At 29.5% G+C, this 18,838-nt stretch overlaps 2 protein-coding genes and 1 long non-coding RNA gene across 3 annotated transcripts; 2 read left to right on the top strand and 1 right to left on the bottom strand.

Annotated features, from left to right (window-relative positions):
• Window positions 1–1,026: 1,026 nt before the first annotated feature.
• On the top strand, window positions 1,027–6,386 carry LOC109799044 (uncharacterized). The gene is made up of 6 exons (XM_020359526.3): window positions 1,027–1,232; window positions 1,704–2,014; window positions 2,112–2,166; window positions 2,810–2,922; window positions 3,569–3,780; window positions 5,979–6,386. The coding sequence occupies exons 2-5, from the start codon at window positions 1,766–1,768 to the stop codon at window positions 3,776–3,778; spliced, it is 627 nt and encodes a 208-aa protein (XP_020215115.1). The 5' UTR covers window positions 1,027–1,232; window positions 1,704–1,765; the 3' UTR covers window positions 3,779–3,780; window positions 5,979–6,386.
• A 2,253-nt stretch (window positions 6,387–8,639) lies between these two features.
• Window positions 8,640–9,834, bottom strand: LOC145950640 (uncharacterized). Its single transcript, XR_014428451.1, has 2 exons — window positions 9,322–9,834; window positions 8,640–9,201 (listed from the first exon to the last, which is right to left on the bottom strand). It is a non-coding gene; the product is annotated as an uncharacterized LOC145950640 (long non-coding RNA).
• Window positions 9,835–11,476: 1,642 nt separating this feature from the next.
• LOC109798728 (large ribosomal subunit protein eL8y) lies at window positions 11,477–13,538 on the top strand. The gene is made up of 7 exons (XM_020359104.2): window positions 11,477–11,584; window positions 11,743–11,793; window positions 11,892–12,093; window positions 12,490–12,659; window positions 12,759–12,887; window positions 12,986–13,078; window positions 13,167–13,538. The coding sequence occupies exons 1-7, from the start codon at window positions 11,582–11,584 to the stop codon at window positions 13,296–13,298; spliced, it is 780 nt and encodes a 259-aa protein (XP_020214693.1). The 5' UTR covers window positions 11,477–11,581; the 3' UTR covers window positions 13,299–13,538.
• Window positions 13,539–18,838: the final 5,300 nt, after the last annotated feature.

The following is an 18,838-nucleotide window of genomic DNA, read 5'->3' as shown; positions in this document are numbered from 1 at the left end:
ATCCACGTGACATCCACGTGACCAAAAGTTAACTCCGTTTAAATAATTTGGACGGAAGTCCCAAATTGAAATCAAATAATATATTTGGGACCAAATTAAAATCAATTAATTTATTTGGGAGTAAATTAAAACAAAAAATAAAAGTGGAACTAAATTGAAACAAACAATTAATATAAGGGACCAAAATAGGATTTTAGAAAAAAAAATGTATTTTAAAATACTAAACTTTCTCGCATGACAAGAGAGCTACAAAAACCAAGAGTGGTGGAGCGTGTTCACTCCTGCTCCAGATGCAGCGTCTTGAATTGATACCATCAAATTATATGGCGCATAAATCATCAATTTATCAGCAAAATACGCATAAAATTAAGTTGATGGAAACTGAAGCGCCAACATATATAATAAAAACAAATCGAAAGTGAACAGCACCGATTGAAGCAGAGATTGAAAAGAAAGCCGTAAAGAGAAAATTTGTAAGAGATGGAAGAAAGATATTTGAAACCTAAGAGGTCCCGACTAAAATTTAAAGAGATTAAAAAAAAATAAGTATCGAGACTAAAATATTTATATATTTTAAATTATAAAAATTAAAAAGTTTAAATAAGGAAACTTATAAAAAAAATATTTTTTAATCTAAATTTTACTCATATATAAATATATTATGAAATATATATATTAATTAATATAAAAAATTAGTATTATCTATGAGATATGTGGCACCAAGTTATAATTGGTATTGTGTACTTTCTTAACATATATGGGTAAAATTGAAATATTTCATATTTTTATTAAAAACAAAATTAAAGTAATAAATATATGTTTGTTAAAATTTATTCTTAAATTTCAATATCTTGAATTTTAAATTTTAGATTTGATAAAATATTAATTTTTTAGTTTTTTAATACTAAAAAATATATAATAATTTATTAAACGTCAAAATTAATATAATTATTAAAAATATATCTTTATATATAGTATAAATATTATCATAAATAAAAGGCTAGGTTGAAATTCGAAAATTGAAGTAGCACGTGGTGAGTTGACACGTTCGGGCAACCGTTTGGTTGAGTGGAAGCGCGTGACAGGTCCGGACCCGAGTGGTTCCTCTCTCCGTTCACAACAGTTTTGTTTGGTTGTCCTCCTCCATTTTCACCCCCTTTTAAGTCATATCATAACCCCTTCAAATTCCTCCAAACCCTATCTCTCCCTCTCTTCACCTTCATTTCGTGCCGGTACGTCTTAGGGTTTCACTCTCTTTCTTCGATCACTCGCAACTTCTGATTTTCTCTTTACTGCTTTCTTTTCTATCCCTGCTTCAATCGCTGCTCTTCACTTTCGATTTGTTTTTTTATTATGTATGTCGCTGCTTCAATTTCCATCAATTTAATTTTATGCGTAATTCGCTGATAAATTGATGATTTATGCGCGATATAATTTGATCTTGTCGCTTCAAGACGCTGTATCTTGCGCCGGAGTGAACACGCTCCACCACCGTGTTGGTTTTTGGAGCTCTATAGTCATGTCAGGAATAGCGATGGAACTGCCACTCTAATTTTGTCTTCATTTGTACTGTATCACTGTGTGCTTGTGCGGATTGTAATGCTGGCGCTGTGTTCTGATTTTTTAGATATGGTTTTTTTTTTTTTTTTTTTGATTTTGTGATTGTCTTCTGACCGCGAAAGTTACTTAATTTTTATGCCTAGACCTTCGGCTTAGGGCATTGTTTGTGAAGAATTGTATCTTGGAACGGGAATAGTGTACCAGGATGAGCTCGCGGACAAATAAAGGGGTTGCTCTTGCTGTGAGAAGTTACCGGCGGAGAAAGGCAGATTTGGACCTTGATCTTAACCGTGTGCCGACTGGTGAGAATCGTGAGCAGGAGGGACCTTCGAATCAGTCGGGGCCTCAGGAAGCTCAGGTTCAACAGCAGCCGCAGGTTCCTCAACCTCCCTTGATTGACGTGGAAGCTATTGATGATGATGTTGTTGAATGTACCCCAACTGCTTTTGCTGAGGTTTATGTTCCTTCATGTTTTGTATTTTTTATTTTTTCATTTGTTGTGTTTCATTGTTGGAAATTAATCCCATTTCGTCTCTTGTTATCCATTTTAGGCTAAAAACTATTCAAGAAGAAATCGTGGGAGGACTATCGTTGATGTTGATTCAGGTAATGTTATCCTCCACTTTCACAAGTCTTTTTCTCACCAGGTTGTGCTGATTTGAACATTGTGTTTTTGGGAGAAGTCAACATATTTCAGATAAGATAACCTCATAACCAGACTTGCCTCAATCAAGATAATCAATTGCTATTATAATAGAACTCAAGCGGCAGATGTGATGGAAATTTGTTTATAGCCAAAGTCTGGGTATGATAGATCTATGTACATGTGAGGGAGTGTGGTATTATTGGTGACAATTAAATTAAACCAATGTTTCCCCTTCAGTGCAAATATCTATCTAATATACTTCAGCAGTGCCTCACCTAACTATCCCCAATGTTTTTCTAGGTTGGGTTACAGGGTCTTGTACTAACTACTGTATCCGATTGATTAACTTATAAAAGCAGGCTTTAGAAGTTGCTAAAGCCAATAATTGTAAATTCAAACTCTGGTTTTCAATTTTATGAAGAGAAAATTGAGATAATGTGTGATGCTGTGCTGAATATCTTGTTCAATCTGCTTTTATGGTATGCTGTATGTGAGTTTACTGTCTCCCCCAACATTTCTCTTTTTTCAATATGGTCTTGATTATTCACTATGATTTTTTTATTATAATGGTGGCTAACTTATATGCCATTCATGGTTTTGCAGAAGATCCGACTAGGGTAGCTGACAATAATCAAAACAAACGCAGAAGACAATCGAATCCAACAATTATTATTTGTGATGAATATATAAATTTGGAAGGTGGTGGCAGTTCTATGGTAAAAGTCCTCTAATGGCATATTGTTTTATGCTCTGTACTTATTTATCATTTATCTTTTGGTCAACTGAAAAAAATAGCTGTGAAAATTGTAATGATTGAATATTCTCTTTGTAATAAATAATTTGGCCTTAGCTCTTTGTCATTTGCTTCTGATTACAATCTTCAGGAATTTATGTATTGTGTTTTTTATTTCTTTTCTTTTATTTTATATTTTTGGAATAGGGGAGCATTCAGTTTAATTTAGTCAAATAGTTGTTTGGAATCAGTATCCATATTTCCATGCCTTATTACACAGTTATAGTAGTTGGTCGAGAGTTGAGACCAATACCCTTTTTATAGTTGTTTGCAATCTAGGGATTTAGTCAATATTGGATAGGGGAGAGTGCTAATTCCTTTAGAGGGAATAGGTTACCGTGGAAAAAAAAAAGCTGGAATGGCTTGAAAATTTTAAAGTATCACAGGGGTAAAAGAGTGTAGGGTGTTTTTCAATTGAAAACTTTTTACATACATTTAATGTGTTGCAAACTTGGCATTTGGATATCACTGCTTGTTTTGACAGATCTTAAGAGAACAAATATAGAACATAATAGATGAATGTGAAGGTTTGCTGGAATTATAATTTGATTTGGATAATTCTTTTGTAGAAAAAGCCACCTGAACCACCAAAGGAGCCTGTCTTCAACTGTCCGATATGTATAGGTCCTTTGGTAGAAGAAACTTCGACAAGGTGTGGTCATATTTTTTGCAAGAATTGCATCAAGTCTGCTATAAGTGCTCAGGGTAAATGCCCTACCTGTAGAAAAAAGATCGTAGTGAAAGAACTTATAAGGGTGTTTCTCCCATCAACTAGTTGAAGGTATGGTTAAAATCACTTGTAATTAATTATGTTGGTTGAAGTGCTTTCTTGTTACATAGGTATGTAATATGTGGTAGGTCTACAAAAAGGATGTCTTTACTTCTCTTGGTGAAATTTTTTACTGGGTTGTAAATAAGTATTTGGGAATTCGGATCAATATTACAAAATGATGGGGATGTGAATGAAAATATCACACAAAATACGACTTAGGTGGTTAAAATGGAGAAAGACATCAGAAATTATTTGTGACCACTACATATTTACAAATTTCAAAGGAAGTTTTATTCTATGTAATAAATATTGAGCTTTAAAGGGATAAGAAGAGAAAAAAGTGAGTGGTATAAATGAGTATTTTAAGATGGATGGTTTGGCCATGTAAGGATAGGGTACAAAGTGATTGTGTACGGGAAGATATTGGTGTGATACCTATTGAGAAAAATGTGGCAGAAGTTTGGTTACTGTAGCTCAGACACGTGCTATAAAAGCCACCAGAGGCACTGGTAAAGAGAATAAATCACATGATTTTAGACTTGTGAAAAAAGGTTGAGAGATCAAGAATAACATTTAAGGACATTATTATAAGGGATCTCATGGTGAATAATACATTTGAGAATTTAGTTTTTAACCATGTCCAACTAATGGTGTTGTGTGATCCATCTAGGATAACTTCACCTGTAAGTTAAGGCTATTGTTGGTGGTGGTGGGTTTTAAATAAACTTGATCTGACATTTTCTTTATTAGTGCAGAAAAATAGACATAAATATGTTCATGGAATTGAGGAGGAGGGGTGGAATCAAATATTTGAGACAGTGAGAAGAAAATGTCCTGGACATATAAAATTATCAGTTGATATAGGAATTATGAGTAAAGAAATAAAATGAAATATAATAAATGGAAATGTCTGATCAAATATACACATTTATAATCTTTTCTTTTCCCCCTGACTAGAGTCTGGATAGAAAACTTTTGTGACAAGCTTGGAAACTAACTAATATAGGATAAGATGGCAAATGCTTCTAGGATGAAGTAGTTTGTTGTGTGCCTCACCCATGAGGCAGGAAATTTATCGGTGATAGTCTGTTTTTAATCTGCAAAATAATTTATTTTAAATTAAATTTTTATTTTATAATAGAAATTTTAAATTTAATTTAAAATGTTTGTACTGTGATGATTGTCAAACCAGAGAGAAATGGTGAAATGTGAAAAGTTTTAGCAAGCAATTGGGAACCTAAATCAGAGGATCACAAACCCTTAAAGATGTTTTTGTCGAAGTTTTCAAGCTCTTTCTATCCACCGTACACTGCTTCCACAAGCTCCTCAACGCTTGGCCTCGTACTTGGGTCAAGTGTGTTTGTAAAATTAACCGTTCTTCTTCAAGCTCCACGCAACAAAGTTAGTGGGAGGAGCTACCAAAAGTTGCTGGAGTGGCAATATATTTTTTTTTTTCATTCAGTTTTTGTTTTTTTAACCAACCTTTGAGATCAGAAAGATTTTTGATTTTGAATAAAAATTAAAAATTTTAAGAACTTGTGTGTGATAATGTTTTTAATCTGGTGGTGATTTTGTAACCAAAAAAAGAAATCTGGTGGTGGTTGATGTTGTTTATCTGTAGTAAATTTATCAGTGAAAGAGAGACGGGCATGGTGGTCGGAAAATGTTCGGTAGTGATTAGCTAGCCATAAAAGCATATAGAGGCTTCAGTTAGAAAAAAAGGAAAGAAACCTGCTAAATAAGTTTTAATTAAGAAATCACACCCATTAAATTATTTAATATTTAAAATAGATGATTCATGGATATACCACCTATCTTAGTACTTCATCCTAGAATTTTCGTAAGATGGCACGTACTTTCAAGTGTCTTGTTAAATACAGTACTTTATAAAGTGACTGGTGGTGGTAAAATAAAAGTGAACCTTAGACATCTTCAAAAGACTGGCTAAGGCCATACGTTTATTGGATAAGCTGTAACAAAAGAAAGGTTTGCTTCCAACATGGTCTGCCCCCTATGTTTTAGTTTTTATACATGATCAGGAATAGGTACATTTCGCCTTGTTTCATTATATTATTTATTGCGTAGGTATTTTGTTTTGTTAAGGTCAAATAAGGCCTTCCTAATCTTGTTTGACTAGAAAAATTTGTTAGTCTCTTGTTCATCTTAAATGTATTCCGCTGAATGGTTGCTCTTTTGTCATGCAACAGGTTTTCCGTCAGGAAAATGGGGAATGGAAGAAGCATCATTGCACTTTGGACATTCCTGGGTGACTGTGTTGTTTCTAATATATATTCCCTATAGCAGATGCTTAATCTGTTGTTTAATAGCTGTTTCTCTTATTTATCACATTAATACATGAAAATGCTTGGTAGATATAATTCCTTGCTCATGTTTTTTTGAGCTTTCATGTTGTGAAACAAAATTGTTTCTTTTTGAGTGGGGATTTATGTAATCACTCACAAATTTACTGATAGGATTCCTTTGCTCCGATCTTAGTGGCTTAGAGCAGCAGGTTGCGGTTATGGATAGCCATCTGATTTGGCAACTGTTTGCAGTACATTAGTTACAGTTTAAGTGATACTCGTTTGCTAGTTGAAATGCCACCTTTTTATCAACTTGCTGCTGTTATGTTCTAACTTACAAAAAGTCAAAGGTTCTAGAGGTTTTGAATTTTGATAAAGTCAATGTTTTAAGATGCTGTAAAAAATTGTGACCATTAAGGTAGGATTGAGGAAAGACTTACAAAATAGCGTTGGAGCTTTGGAGGGCATCCATTAGTGCTAATATCTGATTGGCAATTGTTTTGCAGTAGTAGCCTTTAGGCGATACTTATTTTTGTTAGTTAAGGGCCCGTTTATTATTTTAAAAACAAAATTATGATGTTTTTATTAAGCGAATGTTTGGCTAGTTTGTATTTGGGAATAATTGTGTATTTTTAATATTTTTTACTCTTTTCGAAAAGCTGATTAAAACGAATGATTTGCTTATTCAAAATAAATTGAATTAAATATGCAGTAGGAAACAATGCACTTAGCTTTGAAGAAAAGTTGTATATTTTTTTTAAACATGAATATTGTTCAAAGATCTCTTTTTAGCTCTGAAGAAACTTCTCTTATTTAGCTTGTGTTTTTGTTGAATGATTATTTAGACGTGTCTAAATTAAAAGGCATGCGTTTTTATCTAATTAAAGTTTTAAACAAATATGATTAAATGCTATTTTTGTTAGACTTGTGGAGTTGGGCGTTACACTGGAAAAAATTTTAAGTTTGTTTTATAAAAATAAATTTGTTTGACATGCAGGTTTATTTTTGTGGCTTTTAACTTATTTGTAATAAGTTACTTTTAATAAATTGTGAAAATAAATTAGTGTATAAGCTATTCTTTATTTTCGTTATTTTATTTTAAAGTATTTTTTTTACCTCGAATAACTTGTCATTTTATATCATTTATATTTATCAGGTAACTATAGAGCTAATTTTGCCAAACACCTTTGATTTACTTGGTTTATAAGTTTTTAGTTCTCAATAAGTTTCAGCTAACTTTTTTTGAAGAGCAAGAGTTTCAGCTGACTTAAAAGCTAGTTTCCGATACATCCTTATTGCAAGGTGAAACTAGGTAAAGGAGTTCGTCGAGGTCTTATGCCTGCGTATGTTTTTGTTGTGTGTTGTGTCTTATAACGAGTTAAGCTGTAAAAACTGTAATTTGGTATCGCATAAGAGCTGGTCTGCTTAATATCCCCCTCACGCGGGCCTGTTTTTATTCGGCTAGGCCTGTGAAGCTTGAATACATTGTATTTTGGAGGTTTTGGATTCACTTTGATGTGTCTGATACATAGGTAAGTGTTGATAAAACTAAAATTTAATTATCACAATGTGTTCTTTTTTTTTTCTTTCTGGTCTAAATGCATCATAGTTCTATTATAACTACTCCTGGGATCTATCATTAAAGGACTACAAGAAATTTACATAGAAGATAAAAACTAACATTCATATTTCTCCTTTATGTCAATAAAAGTTAAAGGAATACATTATTTATAACCCAATAGTTATAAAGATAATCCAACAAGTATTATCATCTAGTATTTAGAGAATTAAAACTATAAGTTATATAATATTTTAATACAATCCACTTGATTTAATTCCCTTCTTTTGGACCTTGAAAAGCCTATCTTCTCATTCCATTTTACTTTGCTTGGACTTTGTTCTCAAGGTCCTTAGAAATTAGAATACATGTTCAACACATAACTTCTCTGCCATAGCAACAAATGCTAGTGTTCTTGTTGCACCACTCGCAACAATTAGCACAAACAATTTTTCAACAAAAAAATACTTGACAAAATAGCCAATAAAATGGTGGCAAAGACAACTAGTGGCCACACAAATATTGACACAAACTGTTTTTTAAGGAATGGACTTTCTTTGCTAATCAAACCATGCAAAAGTTTGAACCAGCCTTTGAATAGTAGGTAGGGGCTTTTTAATATAGTAATTGTAATGGAATAAAAAAATAACTAATCCCATTATCCCAATGATGATACATCCAGAAACATGAATTAACCTTAGCCTCTGACACTCATCTAAGCAAAGTGATTCACGTAGCTCCTTTAAGTAACTTGGGAATGAATGGTAACATATACAAAATCTCTAACGATGATGTAACTAACTGCCTTTGATAGTGCCCCATGTTCCATCTATAATGCAGCGAGCAAATTGCCTAGACTCGCTATCACGTTTGAAGGCCTCAAAAGTTGAAGCCCAAAGGGTGAAAAAGCCATATTTCATTCCAACAAGAACGCTTCTAGTTATGCCTAGCCTCAACCACAAGCTAAACAAGTCGAGCAAAAGAATCAAAATAGCAGTTTCCAAGGGTGCATCAAACATATGAATCTTTAAAAGAGTGTAAACAGTCCAAGCACATATGTAGGAAACAGCCCCAGAATCACCCTAACATTGCCTGTAATTTGAACTAGACAAGCAATAGGACCCATAAACTATACTATAGCATCTGTAGAGTGTCTTGCTTAATTTTGTGATGATGAGTCCTATTGTTTCGCTACAACCAAGTATTTTAATTGATAGAGGGTAATGAAAAACAACTAATAGATCCAATGCAAATGTACATATAACAATATTCTTTATCGTTGCAATGTAAAGTTGCTGACTAAATAAGAACAACATTAAGGTGATTTAGAAAGAGGCATGTGCTCGAGAGGGATACTCTCCCAAGTTTTCCTTCCAATTGCAATGGTATTCTTCTTCCAATGATTGGATGTTTTCAAAGTGATCTTGAAAAAGTTTAGATCAATAGGAAATCTCTAGCTAGGATAATTTATTATCCTTACTGATGCCCCAATCTCGAGTGGTAACTACTGCCACTTGGTAAGTCTTGTGTAGGTGAGGTGGTGGAGTGACATTGTCATTGTTGTCTTCACTGGAGATAGCAAAAGAATCACTGGCCATTATAGAACTCAAAACCCAAAGACAAATTAACGAGGATCATTGAAAATAAATATTGCACAATTAGAGGAATCTGAAAAGTTGAATGACTGACTCATTGAGAAGGGTTTGGGGAAGGTGTATCCCTATGACGATGACAATGATTGTCTCCCTTATAGGCACAATAAGGAGCACAACTTCTGTTAGGATGCAAATGAGCAAAAAGGGGTGTGATGATGAGAAGGTCAACCTCAATGAAGACGAGGAACTATGTCAAATTAAGATTGACGACGTTGTTAAAGGCCTTTGGATAAGAGGACAGTGATTACAATAATGTCAAAACTCCTCCAACGATAGATCTTATGCTGTCTAGATGCGTCTAGTCGTGGCAAAACCAATCACTTGTTATCCACAGTTCTGCAAATCTAGCTCGTTGGCATGGAAGGAAATGGGGATAGGGTTGGGGTTTTAAAGATACATTGTGTTTGTGAAAAAAGTCTAATTTGTACAATGTGTTTATGGCATTGCTTAACCTTCCTTGTGTTTTAAAATGTACAATTGTCTAGTAAGACTTCAACCAAAGTTTTTAATCTTGGGTGTATTTGGGCATCAAGCATGATCTTTCGGTTCTTCACCATTTTTTTTTCATTCCTTTTTCAACCATGCAAATACAATACTAAACAGTTTTGGTAGTTTTATATTCATCACATGAATGTTCCAACTCTTTAGTGTAGCTTGATTTCCTCTTAAAACAACAAAGCAAACATTATATATATATATATATATATATATATATATATATATATATATATATATATATATATATATGAGGAGGGTTATAATAATATCAATGTAATTTTTACTAAATATTATATCATTAATAACTTTTTATTAAATGTGAATTTTATAAATTCAACCGTTAAATTAAAAAAATTTATCTTAAATCATATATACAAAATTTTATATTAATTCAAGATGATTTGATACTTTATTCTTATAAAATAAGATTGATGTAATATATACATTTCAAAATATACCAAAATATGAACATTTTGATTACCATCAAGTTATTGTTTAATTTTAACAAAATTTGGTATAAACATATAAAGTGAAATGAATTTTCAATATAACAGTTGGATTTACAAAATTTACATTTAATATATAGTTATTGAGTGATATAATACTTAATAAAAGTTATACCGGTGTTATTATAATCATTATATATATATATGTGTGTGTGTGTGCGCGCGCGCACGTGTCTGTGAGACAGAGGGATTCACTTATCGACAAATATTAATTGTTAGTTATTATGTGAGAATTTGAACCAACATCCATCTTATATGACTTTCCCTTAAACCATGAGACCACCTTATAACCTTCCACTTACTCCAAAATTTGTTGTACTGAATGACTTATGTTTTATATTAAATTTTAATAATTAAATCATTAAATTAAGAAACTTAATATATGGATCAAACCTATAATTTTTTACGAATTTTGAAAATAATATGATATTTTATTATATAACTTTAAATTAGTGTATAAAATACTTTTACAATTATTCATCAATTTAAATTAATAAAATAAAATATCAAATAGTTTAAATAAACTTATTTATATATATATATATTATCTTCAAATAACTAAGAATTTGTTTAGATAAAATTGTTCATAAATACTTATAAGAAATAAAATAAAAAAAGAAAAATAATATAAATTTATCTGAGTTAAAATTAATTTATACATAAATTTATTTATAAAAATTTCTTGTAAGGTAATTTTTTCAACGTTTAAATAAGTTAATTTTTAGCACACATTACTCTTTATGTATAAATTAATAATATTATTAATTTTGTAAATGTTTCATTTCGCACCTCACATATTTATTATTGTGTAAATACTCCTCTCATGAAATGAGAGATTTTACACTCCTAACTTAACATGCATTTAACGATATCTTTTATATTTTTCATATGAATAAAATAGTAAATAGTAATTAAATTTAAAAATAAATTTATATCACAATACAAATTATTTCTCATAAATCTAAAAATAATTTATATATTTAAATTATTTTTTAAAAAATTAAATCATAATATATTATATAATTAAAAATATTTATTTATTATAAATTTGATTTATATAAAATAAATAACTATCTTACGCTAAGCTGATTAATGATGTCAGAATGAATATCATTTTTTTTTAAATTCAACAAATATTAAAAAAAAAAAAAAAGTTAAATGAGAAGCATGTTAAGAATCGGGCTTGAGGGTTCTTGCAAGGCCCATTGCACATATATATTATACAACCCTAGTTAGGGTTTTATTGAGAGTCAGTTTTGCTCCCGTCGCCACACACCAGAAGCTGCAGCAATGGTGAGTAACAAATCGTTATCTCCATGACTTCCGTTCATGCTTACCTACATTTGCTTCGCTCATGTTACAGTTTCGATCCGCAAATTGAATTTACTTATGTTTGAACTTTCGCTCTCCAGTAATATCATTTTCGTTTGTTACTTTGATTAATTTTGTAGGCTCCCAAACGAGGTGGAAAGGCTCCAGTTCTAGCTTCAAAGAAGAAGCCTGTATGTAACTAACCGCTCCGAATTCAATCTGGTTCGTGATTCGGTTTTGGTTATCTGTTTATTTTCTGAATGTGCTTTTATCTGTTTTGAAATCTCAGGAGAAGGTTACGAATCCGCTGTTCGAGAAGCGCCCGAAGCAGTTCGGGATCGGAGGTGCGTTGCCTCCGAAGAGAGACCTGACTCGGTTCGTGAAGTGGCCGAAGACCGTTCAGATTCAGAGGAAGAAGAGGATTCTCAAGCAGAGGCTGAAGGTTCCCCCAGCTTTGAACCAATTTACCAAGACTCTTGACAAAAACCTAGGTCTGAATAACTTAATGTTTGGATCTGTTATATTATTGCGCGTTGTTCTGATAGGTTTAATTTCTTTATTATTATTTGATTACATATGCGATATTTGATTATTTCCTCGGGAGCATCTGATTATGTTGATGACGGTGTTATAATATCTGTTATCTACTTATCTGTTATAATGTGCTGTTGAAATGAATGTTGTGATAGTCTCGTACACTCCATGGTGATTATTAAGATTGCGATGTTCTTGATTGTTGATCTGCCTTGGACTCTTGTAATTTCAAGCTAGCTGCGTTTATGTTGTATAACTTTCAGTACTTTTGTTCTTTATTTTTTTGCTGTTTTTGAGCTTCTTTAATGTAAAATGTAAATAATGTTGATGTTAATTATTAATCTAACCTGCAGCAACCAGCCTGTTCAAGATACTTTTGAAGTACCGGCCAGAGGACAAAGCAGAAAAGAAGGAGAGGCTCTTGAAAAGGGCTCAGGCTGAGGCTGAAGGCAAAACTGTTGAAGCTAAGAAGCCTATTGTTGTGAAGTATGGTCTCAACCATGTTACCTACCTTATTGAGCAGGTTGTCTTCTGTTTTATTATTACTTTGTGACTGTATTTTTACCTGTGTTTTTTGTTACATTAATGATTGAATGGTTAATGTTGTTTTTTTTTCTTGCAGAACAAAGCACAGCTGGTTGTGATTGCTCATGACGTAGATCCAATTGAATTGGTTGTCTGGCTTCCTGCTTTGTGCAGAAAGATGGAAATTCCATACTGCATTGTGAAGGGAAAGGCACGCTTGGGAACGGTAATATTTCGTTGTATATTGTGATTTTCACCCTGTATGACTAGATTAAATTTTCATGACAACTCTAAGTAACCATTTTAATTCGTGTTTTTGAACAGGTTGTCCATAAGAAAACTGCATCTGTTTTGTGCCTGACAACTGTTAAGAATGAAGATAAATTGGAGTTCAGCAGAGTGTTGGAGGCTATCAAGGTGGCATTGATTGAGATTTTCGATTTATTTTTTGCTGTTAACGTCGTGGTCAGTTACTGATTGTGTCGTGTGTTTGATTTCCTTTCAGGCTAACTTCAATGACAAATATGACGAGTACAGGAAGAAGTGGGGTGGTGGAATCATGGGATCCAAATCCCAAGCCAAAACCCGGGCAAAGGAGAAGCTTCTTGCCAAGGAAGCTGCTCAGAGGATGTCTTAGGAGGAGTTTCTTACATTTTGTTGCTTTGCGAATGCTCTTTTGTGTGTTTTGTTTATTAGTGTTACTCTATTTTACTTATTGTCTCCATAAAAACATTTGTTATTCACATGAGCTAGAGTATTTCATTATGATCTTCTGCCGATTGCCCCAATCCTTATCCCTTGAATACTTTTCATTTTGTTTCGAGTACTTCATGAAGGAACTGCATTAGGATGTAATTGCATTGCATCCAATTTTTTATTTTTGGTATGTTTTTTATTTCTAATTTATAATTCTTTCTGGTTATAATAATGTTTTTAAATAGTTTCTAATTGAGAAATCATCTTCCAAACTGTTTAGTTTGAATCCATTCCCTTAACGTTTTTGTGTTGAATAAAATGTAGCTTGGCAACTTGTAGTACGCGAGTGATCTGGCTAAAGTTTTGTTGGACTAAAGTTGTAGTCGTTCATTTTTTAAAGTCTCAATCCATTTGCCTGTATATGCTGAAGAGTCATGAATCGATGAATAAAATACGAATCAGTTTCATAATGAAAAAAGCTCTATATATACACCTTGGTGTAATTTTAAAATTATATTTGTTTTAGTGTGTAGGGTTTAAAATACGAATCTATGTTTCATAATGAAAAAAGCTGTTATTTCAAAATAAAATTGCCAAGTTATATTTGTTAATTTCAAATTCAGTGTTTGATACGATAGATTTGTAGAATAGACGGTTAGAATTTTGTAGAATAGTCAGTTATAAGTCATTAGCTGTTGCCCTGACATGACAGTTAGAAAATGTTGTAATGTGGATTGCTAACAGGTTGGTTTCTACCATTAATTTTTAAACGCTACTAGCAATTCTTATTGTTCGGTAGTTTTGACATGTATAAAATATATCCTAGCTGTCTCAATATCAATTTGTTGGGATAATAGATAGAATCGTAACTACTCAGCAAAATATTTGGAAAGATAAATGATAATTTAGTAATCTTTTAGCCTCGTAATGAATTAGATTTTGATTAACTATATTGGATATTTTTTGGTAACTAAAGCTCAATAGAATTTGCTTAAAATTGTAATTTGTTTGGTTGTTGTTGATAATGATGACGCTTTTTTCCTCATTATTTTAAGATTTTTTTCCCCTAAATTTACATGAAATTTAAAAATTGTTAAATTTATTTATTTAGTATTTTTAAAAGATAAAATATATTGACTTTATTTTGTTGAACTCACTAATATTTTAATTTTTAGGATGTTTTTAAGATTGTTGAAAGTAATTTTATTGACTTTTGTAATTTTATTTAAATTTTAATGAATTTAATTTTATTTAAACTTTGTTTGGACTTATAATAATTAAGTATTGTATTTATTATCTTTTATTTTGATATATGTGTAATTGAAATATTTTATTTTAATAATTATATTTTGAACATTAAATTAAAACTTAGTTTTAAAATCTACGTATTCTTATTAATATAATTGTGAAAAATATTTATATTTAAATTTTATAATTTAAAAAAAAAATATCCAGATTTTATTTGAATTTCAGTTATGATTTTCAAAAAAAAAAATTATACAGATTTTTATAAATTTAAAAAAAAAATGTTACATGATTAGATTATTTTGTTAAATATTGTTAAGATATGTTTTTTAAGAAAATATTTGTGGATATTTAGTTGATAAATACTTAGACGAATATATGATCGGATATCTTATCGATATTTATTTGATGAAAGGATAAGGGAAAACTATTACTTATAACTTATAAGCATCCTGCCTCTTTCACATCCTACCTATACACGGACTTTTTTCATCATAATAAACCATTGGAAAAAGTCAAAAGTTCTTCGCGTATTGAAGAACACCAGATAAGACATCAAGGAGCTTCTTACATTAAATTTATAATCATCCTATTCTGGTAACATTTGCTTCTATTTCTTTTTCAATTATTGTTTTAAAATATCGGTATATACAGTCTTTTTTATATTTTGATGTGGCGTTTCCTTTCTTTTCCTTTGTATCTTGCACTTAATTCGGTGTCTATTTTTTTTTAGCACCAGGTTAGTTTTTTCTTTTTTATATTTTATATTATTAATCTTTTATCATTTGTTTCTACTTTCATTAATTCCTTAATTGTAATTATGTAACTAAATTTTCTATCCGGTGAACGACTTTTATATAATTGTATTTACTAAAAAAATTTCTGTTAAAAGCTAACAATTAACCAATATAATCAAATCTTTCATTAGAGTTAGACATTGTTATTTTTCATTTTTTTTATTTCACTTTACAAATGGTAAAAAAAAATAGAGTAAATGATTTGAATCAAATATTATTGATGAACTTAATTTTTTTAAAATAAAATTGGTCAAAGGAAAAATAATTTATAAACTTCATAATGATAACATATTTAACATTTTTATTAATTTTAAAATATTTTTTTTATTTGGTTCAATCTTTATATATATATATATATATATATATATATATATATATATGTGTGTGTGTGTGTATGAATGCTGTTGATCAAAGGAAAAATAATCTCTTTGTTTTAACTCTCTTATTTGAACCAAATAAAAAATTATTTGAAATTGAAATAAAATGTAAAATGTATTACCTTTCCAAAGTTTACAAATTATTTTTCATTTTTGAAATGACCAAATATACTTAAATAATTGATATGTTTTTAGCATTTAGAATGGGAAAATTAAATTTATTAACAATATTGAACAGTTAAAATTATCTATTACATTTTATTGTCACTTGGGAAGTCAAATAAAAAATAAATAATGGTATCTAACTCTAATTAAAAATCTTTGTGTTTAAACATGGCACACATGAAAAATAAAATTCAAATTTTTGTAAGAACAACCACAATAATGAACTAAAAATTTACAAACATTTAATTTGCAATGCTATATCAATAATTTTAAAAATGGTTGTATTTTATTAATTGTTAGTTTTTAAATTCAAAATTAATTTATTTATATTTGTTACTATTTATTTTCCCAAAAGGAGACCTAAGCAGCGTTTGGTAGACAAGAATTATTTTCATACTGGAATCATGATTGTTGTAAATTATAACTAATTTTAATTTTGAATTTTCAAAAACTAACAATTAACCAAAATAACCATTTTTTAAAATTATTGTTAAAACATTATTAATTAAAGCTGTGTAAATTTTTAGTCAATTTTTGTGGTTGTTTTTGTAGAGACTGAAAATTTGTTTTTCATGTGAGTGATGCTTAAACATGAAGTTTTCATTAGAGTTAGATATTGTTACCTTTTTTATTTATTTTAATTTTTCAAGTGGAAGAAAAATAAAGTAAATAATTTAAATCAAATATTGTTGATGAATTTAATTTTTTTTTAAGGTAAAACGGGTTAATAGAAAGATAATATATAAACTTTAGAAAGATAACACATTTAACATTTTTGTTAATTTTCAAATATCCTTTCATTTGGTTCAATTTTTATATAATTAAAAAAATAAAAGATCACTCGTTTCTTGTTTATTTTAACTCTCTTAATTGAACCAAATAAAAATTATTTGAAATTGAACAAATATATAAAATGGACTACCTTTCCATAGTTTACAAATTAACTTTTATTTAAAAAAATTATCGATTTTACTTAAATAATTAATATACTTTTAAATTTTTAAATGGAAAAATTTAAGTTCATTAACAATATTGTGTAGTTAATAATTATCTACTCTATTTTATCGCCACTTGGGAAGTTAAATAAAAGAATGAAAAATAATAGTATCTAACCCTAATTAAAAATATTTGTTTGAACATTACACACATGAAAAATAAAATTGAAGTTTCTATTGGAATAACCATGACAATGATCTAGAAATTTACAAAGTTTTAGTTAGCAACGCTATGTCAATAATTTTAAAAATTGTTGTAGTTTGTTAATTGTTAGTTTTTTAAATTCAAAATTAAATTTATTTATATTTGTTACTATTTATATTTGTAGAGACTCGAATTTCATTTTTTTATGTGAATGATGTTTAAACATTAATTTTTTATTAGAGTTAGACATTGTTATTTTTCATTTTTTTTATTTTACTCTGCAAGTGACAAAAAAACAGAGTAAACAATTTAAATCAAATATTATTAGTGAACTTACTTTTTTTAAAGTAAAACTGAGCAATTGAAAATTAGTTTATAAACTTTAGAAAGATAACATTTTTAATATTTTTGTTCAACTTCAAATAATTATTTATCTAGTTCAATTTTTGTGTAATTAAAAAGTATATAAATTCTTACTCTCTTTCTCTTTGTTTTAACTCTCTTATTTGAACCAAATAAATAATTATTTAAAATTGAACAAAACTGTTAAATGTATTACCTTTCCAAAGTTTATAATTTATTTTTCAATTTTAAAAATGATCGATTTTACTTAAATAATTCATATATTTTTTTAAATTATTTACTCTATTTTTTCGTCACTTGAGAAGTTAAATAAAAAAAATAAAAAATAACAGTATCTAACTCTAATTAAAAATCTTGATTTGAACATCACACACCTGGGAAACGAAATTCAAGTTTCTATTGGAACAACCACATTAGTGAACTATAAATTTACAAAATTTTAATTACCAATGCTATATGAATAATTTAAAAAATGGTTGTGTACCAACCCGACCGAGTTGATGAGTTTAGCCAAAGATAGAAGATATTGACATCTCGAGCCAAATAACATATTGGTAACATTGGTATATCACATCGGTCAAATAGGTTCATGTCATCTAAAGACCCTATTAGCGAATATAAGGTACGGTTATAAGTCCATACCATAAAGATCGTAACACCCATAAAAAAAGATAATGTTATCTTTGAAAAGGTACGTGCGTTATAAATAAGACACATCTTCATCATCACATACTAACTTAAGCATCGGAGTCTTTTTTGCAGGTACTCTAACATCGGAAGAATCGAGTTAGCAATCAAAGGAGACTTTGAGATCTCACCCAGCATGGTCAACACCCATACTATTCCATGTGAGAACAGGTTGTATATTGATAATTGTTAGTTTTTTTAAAAATTCCAAATTAAATTTATTTATATTTGTCACTATATTTTATTTTGCTAAAAGGAAATCTAAGGAAGCATTTGGTAGATGAAAAGTTTTTTTGTACTCATAAATCATGATTCCTGAAAATTATAAATAAATAAATATAACTAATTTTTATTTTTGAATTTTTAAAGACTAATAATTAAAAAAAATAACCATTTTTTAATTATTGTTATAACATTATTAATTACAGTTGTATAAGTTTTTATTCCAGTATGATGATTGTTTTTGTAGGGACTAAAATTTTGTTTTTCATGTGTGTGATGCTTAAACATTAAGTTTTCATTAGAGTTAGATATTGTTACGTTTTTTATTTATTTTAATTTTTCAAGTGGAAGAAAAATAAAGTAAATAATTTAAATCAAATATTGTTGATGAACTTAAATTTTTTTTAAGGTAAAACTGGTTAATGGAAAGATAATATATAAACTTTAAAAAGATAACACATTTAACATTTTTGTTAATTTTCAAA

The sequence above is a fragment of the Cajanus cajan genome, chromosome 8, assembly GCF_000230855.2.
Source record: "Cajanus cajan strain Asha chromosome 8, NIPB_CcT2T_4, whole genome shotgun sequence".
Classification (NCBI taxonomy): Eukaryota; Viridiplantae; Streptophyta; class Magnoliopsida; order Fabales; family Fabaceae; genus Cajanus; species Cajanus cajan.
This window is presented reverse-complemented; position numbering and strand designations above follow the sequence as displayed.

Excerpts from the sequence above, each read along its gene's own strand:
- LOC109799044 (XM_020359526.3), top strand. The coding sequence starts at position 1,766 with ATGAGCTCGCGGACAAATAAAGGGGTTGCTCTTGCTGTGAGAAGTTAC. Across the intron at positions 2,015-2,111 it reads CCCCAACTGCTTTTGCTGAG|GCTAAAAACTATTCAAGAAG; the intron begins GTTTATGTTCCT and ends TATCCATTTTAG. Across the intron at positions 2,167-2,809 it reads TATCGTTGATGTTGATTCAG|AAGATCCGACTAGGGTAGCT; the intron begins GTAATGTTATCC and ends ATGGTTTTGCAG.
- LOC109798728 (XM_020359104.2), top strand. Across the intron at positions 11,794-11,891 it reads TAGCTTCAAAGAAGAAGCCT|GAGAAGGTTACGAATCCGCT; the intron begins GTATGTAACTAA and ends TTGAAATCTCAG. Across the intron at positions 12,094-12,489 it reads GACTCTTGACAAAAACCTAG|CAACCAGCCTGTTCAAGATA; the intron begins GTCTGAATAACT and ends TCTAACCTGCAG.